We start from the raw sequence: 8574 nt of genomic DNA, 5'->3' as shown, positions 1-8574 counted from the left end.
TACTAGATTTTTAGCCCCTTCTGTCGAGGAGCTGTGGATTTGTAGTGTCATCTTTGGATTTATGGGAAAATGACTTGCTTTTTTTTTTTTTTTTTCAATCACACACAACAAGTAAGAGTTGCTAACAGTAGCCGAGCTGCTGATGCTGCATCTCCATCCGTCCATCTGTCCGTGTATTCCCTCGCGTCTCGCTCTTGTCTGCATTTTGGTCCTCATTTACAGCCTTTGTGGGTCTCTTTCTTCATCACCGCTGACCTTTATTTCTCAGTCTAGCCCTTTTATAAGACCCAGACACTCGACCTGAAATTATGCACTGTTTGCACCGTCTGTCTGCCTCCTCTTGTCTCTGGAAGGGTCCTCATGTGACCCGTACAGTATATAAGAGAAGTGAGTGCGCCCTTGTGGAAAAAATCAGTTAAATGTCAAATGATTTCAGTGTCATCGCCTCTCGAAAATTGCATTATTTTGAACTAGTTAAGCGCAGCGTTTTCTCGAATGATCAATCCAAAACAAATACTTTTAAAGGCTGGATCCGACAGTCACACTTGTGCTGAGTGATTTTTAATTCTCCTAACTGCACACACATGGGTTTAAAATGACCTGTGAGCACCAATGCTATCTCTGTTTTGGACCAATGGGTTGTCTATCTGGAAGTCTGCATCGTGGCTCGACACGGAATTTAAAAATCTGATTGTGTGACTTCACAAAGATGGAAAAGGATCCTTGGCATAAAACTGCAACGCTAGCCTGGTGACTACTGAGAGCACATTGTTTGGTCAGATGTTCGTCTCTGATGGGGTCCAGTATGTTTGGCATGAACATGGTGAATGCATAGTCCTGATAGTGTGGCACAGAAGTGGGAGTGTGACGATATGGAGCAGCATTCGTGCAAAAGGTGTTGCACCGGCCTTCTCGCAGATATTTCCTGTGGGGCTGTCATATGTCTCTGCATGACCATCGTTTTAAAGTTAAACTTGTCAAACTTAACATGAGAGGAAATCATTTCATGCAGTAAATAGTAAATATGCAAAGCCAGCCTCCAAACTTTCAAAAATAACCTCATGTGTCCTGGTTCTGGTGGTAAAATGTTTGCCCACCGCTACCAGTAAGTACTTGCATACATATGTAAACAATACCAATGGCAATATGTGGGGCGGCTGTGGCTCAGGTGGTAGAGCGGGTCGGTGGATGATCGGCGGTTCGATTCCGCCCTGTAACCTGTTTCATGGTCGTTGTCTCCTCGGGCAAGACACTTCACCCATCTTGCCTGGTGTGAATGCGTATGAATGGATTGTTTGAGGTGGTGGTCGGGGGGGCAGAATGGCAGCCACGCCTCTGTCAGTCTGCCCCAGGGCGGCTGTGGCTACAATCGTAGCTACCACCACCAGAATGAATGTGTGTGAATGAATAATTAACAGTGTAAAAGCATCTTTGAGTGTCTATAAATCTGATCACACTGGTCTACAGCCATTTTGGTGTCAAAGTTATTTGAGCTGATTTTGGACAGGTGCAATGTGCTGAATCCAAATATTACATCGGTTTTGCTCAATGAGGTCAACGTTTTGATTTGATGAAACATGCTATTTACTAGTATTTACCTTTACAAATGTTTACTCTCATCAACCTTTGGGTCATGTAGCTCATGAAAAGGATTAGAAAATGAGACATGAGAAGTACTAGAGTAAATCAATCGCTAATGTCAAAAAATGTCATCGATTTAGTGGTAAAATCGATTTTTTAAAATCGAGTTGGCATAAAAACCTGACCTGATACAGAAAAGCAGATGTCATTTTTGGATTCAGCGTTGCAAAAATGTCCGAAATCAGTTAAAAAATCCTGGACGCCTTCAAAAAAGTATTGTTTTGTAACCCAGTGTTATTATTATTATTAATATAGAGAGATGTCCATGGGGTGGATCATGTCTTTCTTACTGTATTACAGGTTATTACTGACTAATCTGGCCTCTCTTGGATTTAGCAATGGCTGCGTTTCAAACACAACTGGTCATTTCAAATTTGGAGACAAAACAGAGTTGTGGGCATTGATCGGGGCTTGGTGACATAATTACAGGGTTCGTTGTTGGACTTCTGTAGCCAATGAGCTAAATTCAGCGTGTCAGCAACCTGCTAGCAACGAGCTAGTTCAAGTCAGCTGCAATAACTCTCCAAGATTGTTTCATTTTCTTCCCGGTCTGGTTTATTCTTCCTGGCATTTGTTCTCAGAACTGCATATCAGTGAAAAACGGCAGCAAAACAGCAACTAAACTCGTTAGCTTGGTTGCAACCTGGACTGTAAATTGTATAGTGTTAATTCAAAAGATGTTTGGTGCCCTCTACAGACCACACATTGTTGTGGTGTGGACGACATTCTGTTGCTTCTGGTACAGCTCAGCTATAACATCCTGGTAGCTTCATTTAAGACTCTGTTTCCTCAGAAGTCGTCCCCGTCGGAACAATTTGGTATTCCAGGGGTTTCTTGGCTCAAAGTGGGCCTTTTGCCTGGTCTTGGGACACAGCAGAACAAAAAAAAGATTGGTCCACTTACAGTAAAGACAACAAGTGTGTGCTATCTTATTAAACAGAAACGGTTTATCTTATTTATCATATCATGTTGGCGCTGGGGGTTTAGCCGTGGTGCTAGCTAAAGCTTCTTGTCAGATGTAGTTAGAAGCAATGCGGAAACAGACTGATAGTGACAGAGTGTTTAGGACTAATATTTAGCTAGCCTTGAGGGTTATGGTTAGTTAATGACTCGGTTTATTCTGCTAGCAGGGCTAATTAACACATGATAGAAACATCAAGGCAGATCATTAAGTGCCTAAACCCCGAAACCTGCCAACAGCTTGGAAAGCAGGTTGTCTTTACAAAAATATAAGAAAAATCACCACCTATCAGTCACACACTGTAAAAACTGAAAGAATATGTAAATTGTTTTTGAGGGTCTCCGAGCTGTGAACAAATATAACCAAATTAAAGCTTAAAATTCTTATTTAAATTTTATTTTTTTTATAAAAAGGAAAAAAGCCACAAAAAATAAACCATTGGCACCAAAAAAAATTCTGTAAAAAATGAAAAATTTTGTGTTTCTCTGCACAACTAATAAGCCATCAGTGAATCAGCTGCAACCAACAGTCACATGACAACAATTTAAAGACTGTTTAAAGACTGAACTGCAGGCTGTGCTTCCATAGAGCCGATAGGGGACAATTATGAAATCAAATAAATAATCTAAATGGTAATTTGTCTTCAATATGTAGGAACACATATTATTTCTTTTTTTTTTTGTATTTTAAGTATTGGTAACAGCTGTTTGCACCAAAAAATGTTGTATATGATAATGTATATTTAGGATTCTACTTTTTTTTTTTTTAATTTCTGTGATGTGAATAATAAAAAAAAATTAAATATATATTTTTGTAATGATTTATGGTATTATTACTTTGTTGTGAAGAAGACATGCCATAGTTCTCTCTTCCATCATTACCTTTGCATTGCTGCTAAATATAAAACAGATAAACTGTGTAACAGAACCATTTGCCCTCCATCACCTCCTCTAACCCTCACCTGCCTCCTTCGTCTGTAGCTTTCGCCGAGCTCCAGACGGACATCCACGAGCTGACCCAGGAGCTGGACGGAGCCGGGATTCCCTTCCTGGATTACCGGACCTACGCGATGCGGGTCCTGTTTCCTGGGATCGAGGACCACCCTGTGCTCAAGGAGATGGAGGTACGGGTCAGTACACCACCAACCAAACTCAAACAAACTAACAGTAAAATTCACAAAAGACGGAGGAGGCCGTTACTAACACACCAACACCAACGGTAGACGCATACGAGCAGTTAATCGTCACAAAATGTCGCATTTCCTCGATGTTGGCATTAAAACGTCCCTCTGGCTTAATACCTGTGTAGCCATCATCCCATGACGGGTTTCATCAAAGACTCTCAACAAGTCTGAGAGAACTCCGCATGCCGTTCACCTTCAAGCAATCACATAACCTATATTTTATCTGCTTTGTCTTAATGTATTCAGCTCGTCTCTGAACGCCAATGACTCTTCGAGAGCCTCGGCATCATCATTAGTCTGATCTCGTGGGACGCACACTCACCATATTCTCCTGATAAGAGGAGTTTTAAAGTGGAATTGACTAAAAGAAATGTTATGTAATAGACACGAGATAAAGAGATGGAGAAAAAAAAAGAGCAGCAAAAGATAGCAGGAGGATTAGAGCAAAGAGGGAAAAAAATAAGGTTGGGGTTTACGAGGATTGTTGCTCGCATTATAAATCACTGTTAAGTTACTAATTGAACCACTACATGCAACCACCTTGCCAGCCAGCGCAGCCGAACGGAGATAGTGAACCTGATTTATAAAGACGTTTTACTGCTGAGACCGAGGGAAGTAGAATTAATAGTATGTCAACATAAACTACTCTCCTCCAAAGCTAAAAACCGGAGAGCCAAGTTTGTAATCAGCAGTATCATTAAGATGTAGAATCTGGTGCTGCTCCATTGACTTTGATTGGAGCGCTGACTTTTTGGAGTCAAGGAATAATTTGTTTGACCTTTTACAGCTTAATTTAATCGCTCTAATCCAGAAAGTGGATTTATATTCTTGGAAGAAAAAAAAGAAAAAGAAAAAAGCCCTCTGGGTGGTCTCATAGCTGTCATTTGTGCCTTTTCTGTTCATTCTTAGTGATTCATCCTCAGTTATTTTTGAAAAAAGTGCTCATTATGGCTTCCAGCGGAGACAATTAATCATTAACTTAAAACTACAGATAATGCAAAATGTAAAAGCTTTCAAAGTAGTCGGACCGTTTTGACCAACGGGAACGTAGCAGCTGGAAATGATTTTTGATGTTCGCTATCAGAGTGAGCTGAAGCAGACGTTCATTTGCAGTTCTTTGGCTTGTTGTAATTAAAACAAACGAGAAACAAACTGGAAAACAAGGACAGGACATGTGATGCTAAGTAGCACCACATTTTATTTACCTTTCCAGGTAACAATATCTGTTACAAATGTAAAGGCAACAACATTTTCATCTATATTGACTTTCTTCATTTGTATTTATACATTTTGACGTACCGAAAAAGTGGCATAACATGATCAGTGAGATAAATTCATGTCCTCTTAGGCTTCAGGAGCTGCTGCTGGACATTTCTCACCATCTTCTGACATTTTATAGAGCAAACGACCAATTGGTTCCTTGAGAAAATAATATAAAAAATCACTTTTAGCAGCCCTGTTATGGAATAAACATTCATTAGCTTTGGTTTATATTATCTACCGCTGGTTAGAAATTTGTACTCATCAGAGCTTATCAAATTCTGGCATTATGCAAAATGTAAACCAGCTCCAGTGGACAAATATTTCCATGTACTGACTGGTTTGATTTATTTCCCCTGATGTTCTGGCATCATTAAAACCCATTTTTCACTTAAAAAAAAGCAGCACGTAGCATACACATGTACTAAAATAATGCACATTTCAAGTACTTTAAGGTTCTTAAAATGAATGCAGCGTATGTGCTTGACAGCTGCGATTCATTTAGAAGAAAAAAAATATTTCTGCATCCAAGCTGTTCACTAATGTTACGCTGGTGGGTACGGACAGGAGACGGTTTATCGTGGCTCCAGAACCTGTTTTGTCTACGTGCATGTCAGAATGCGTATTTAGCTGCAGTATCTGATTGCACCACCAGGTGGAGCCTCTTCCTGTTTAGCAGCGACCCAAGCAGGCGCCTCCTCGGACTACCGGCAGTTCTACGTTGGCATGGAGTTTAGCCAGCAATTAAAACCATAACAAAAACTTCTATGATGCTTCATGTCCTCCAGCTGATGTGTTTTATGCAAAGCCACATGTTGACGTCTTTGTGGCAGTGGATACAGACAAATGAATGGGCTTAGATCACTTAAAAATGCTAATTAACAAGCTAGCTAGCTAGCAAGCTACCATGAAGACACCACTGGACCCTTCACCATCATCTGCTGATTGATTGATTGATTGATTGATTGATTGATTGATTGATTGATTGATTGATTGATTGATTGATTGATTGAAGATTTTTTATTTCTTTATATATTCAGGACATACAGAGGAACAGAAAATGCATTTCTCTCTCAGCTTTGTTTTAGTGTCATACTTTATTATTATTATTATTATTTTTTAAAGGATCAAAATACAGTTTAAATAAAATAAAAGTCTCAGTCTGGAGCCCAGATATTTGAAATTTGAAAAAAAACAAAAACAAAAACGGGCCACTTAAGGTAAAAAAAAATCTTATTAAGCAATTAATCGATGACTAAATTAGTTGACAACTATTTTAATAATCGATTTTAATTGAACAAATTGATTAGTTGTTTGTACACTGGCAGTAGTGCAGCATAATGACTCTGCTACATGTGCTGCCGACAGCGCTGAGTGTTTTAAACAACGGAGTTAGAGCCACTCTGCTGGACATAATAAGAAGTGACGCCATTTTATATGATCCCAAGCATCTATTTCAGTATTCTAACAACAACACCGACACAGATATAGCTGTGATAAGCTTCCAGTGTCCACCGTGTTGGTCCACCGCAGACATGATCTGCTATTATCCCTGAAGCCTGAGCACACTTTTAACTTCAGACGTCAGGCAGGTGTGGAGGTAAAGGGCGCGTGCGTATTTTATTGTTATGTCTAGACGTCCTTCCTTATCCTCCTGTATTTCCCCCAGGGGTTGCCGTCGTAATCCAATGACCTGGGTAAACCAATGCTCCTGGCTTTATTGCTCTGCGTGGCTCCTCTCCAGCCACACACCACACACACACATCCAGAGTTCTTACGGATATGTTAATGCATCCCTTCTTATATCTGTCTGGGAAAATGTGGTGAAGAATCTGCCCGTGCACTACGTTACATGCATCTCCATCTGTCTGCCTCTCGTCTCGTTCTGTCTCGCACTCGCTCAGTCTTTTTTTCAAACGCACACACACATCACACTCAGTATCCACCCTGGAGGCCCGAGAATCTCATTTAGCACTTTAGAGAGAAGCCCAGACACTTTATTATGGCACATCAGAGGAGAGGAAGAATAGTTGTTACAGTGGTAGAAAAGGATGACAATAGGAGGCGAGAGGGAGGGAGGTGGATGTGTCTGTATGTATGTAAGAGACACACACACACAGAGACGAATTAAAACAAAAAAGAGCGCTGATGTGAAACAGTCAACAACGAGAGAGGGAATTAGAGCGGCGAGGAAGATGGAGAAGACGGAGAACGGCGTCTTCGGGGGGTTTAGCGTGTTGTTGATAAGTAGTGACAGGTGCCAGCCAGTGGAACAAGCAGGGTGCACCTCTGTCACCAACCCCGACTCACACACAAACACACAACCCCGCCATGGCTCGCCGCTTCCTCCTCCCTCCATCCTCTGACAGAAGAAATCTCTCTTGGCCCGCTCTGATTAGACTTTTTTAGATTAAAGAGATGTTTGCAGTCGTCGTTTAGTTGTGAATTATAACAACGAGGGTTCAAAAACCGAAAGACGTGGAGCCGAGACGCGTGCAGCCGGGCCGCCGCCGACAATTAAAACGCTCGTCGTATCGATATTCAGCCGGAGGACGCTTTGCACCCCCCTGATGCCAGGAACACAATCAAATTGTGTGCTAAAAACCATTTGAAGCGAAACACACAGCAGCGCAGCGGGAGAGCGAGTAGCCAATCAGTCTTACCTTGCTGTTTAAAACAAGCCAATCTCGGCTCATCATGCCACGAAAAGAAATGTTTTGGCTGTCTCTGTCTTTTAGCTCAAACCGGGTTTTATTATACACACTGTACACATTCTTATCCAGCGTGATATCATATTTTTTTTGTCACAAAGCAGAGCGTGTTGTAACACATTTAAAAATAATCTGCTTTGAATATTAGTCTGATGTGGGGGTTTTTTTTTTCCTTCACAAAAGGTTTAATTACCAGATTAAAAATTCTGTTGTCTCCCTTTTGCTCATTAAAAAACAAGAAAAACACGTCGACTAGCTGTGATGTTCAAAACTCATGCTTACACACCTGAGCTGAGATCTGAGGTGAGCTCACAGAAACGCTTCTAAACTCTAATATGTTGAATATTCTCGAGTTGGTGGCGGCTTTAATCGGTGAGCTACGATTTAACAACTTTGGAAAATGTGAGCGTTGTAAAAGTCTGTTGTTTCCAACCCTCCATACCCCGACATTTTAAAGGCTTAAAAGGCAAAGTGACGCCATTTATCATAACCAGAAACTGCACAACTGGCTGAACTAGTTATCCGATAAGCCGTTTTGTTGGGAAACTTGCAGTAAATCTAGATTTAAACCTGTAATGTTTCATCAAAATCAACTTAATCGACATGCGTCATTTAAAATATTGCTAAAAGTAAACAGTTTATGTAAACAGAATATGTAGAAATGAGACTTCTGGTTTAGGCCTGCAGCTTTACACAACCCTCTCTGTCCTTTTGCTATCTCAATCTCCAAACCCTCGGAAATCTTTGGATGCTACGATAATGTCTGCAAATTTTCCACCGAATGAGTTTCTTGTTGCTACTTTGCAGGGGCACCGTTG

The 8574-nt window shown here is 40.8% G+C and overlaps 1 protein-coding gene across 1 annotated transcript in view; it reads left to right on the top strand.

The window, feature by feature from the left end:
- The window catches only part of LOC103352827 (plexin-A1-like), a 271387-nt gene that overhangs the window by 222478 nt on the left and 40335 nt on the right, over positions 1 to 8574 (top strand). Inside the window, 2 exon segments of the mRNA XM_008275498.1 lie at positions 3583 to 3731; positions 7121 to 7138. Of these exon segments, the coding sequence (XP_008273720.1) occupies positions 3583 to 3731; positions 7121 to 7138 (167 nt within the window).

This window comes from Stegastes partitus, unplaced genomic scaffold, assembly GCF_000690725.1.
Source record: "Stegastes partitus isolate 25-593 unplaced genomic scaffold, Stegastes_partitus-1.0.2 Scaffold53, whole genome shotgun sequence".
NCBI lineage: Eukaryota > Metazoa > Chordata > Actinopteri > Pomacentridae > Stegastes > Stegastes partitus.
The sequence above is the reverse complement of the archived record's forward strand: the minus strand, read 5'-3'. Positions and strand labels throughout refer to the sequence as shown.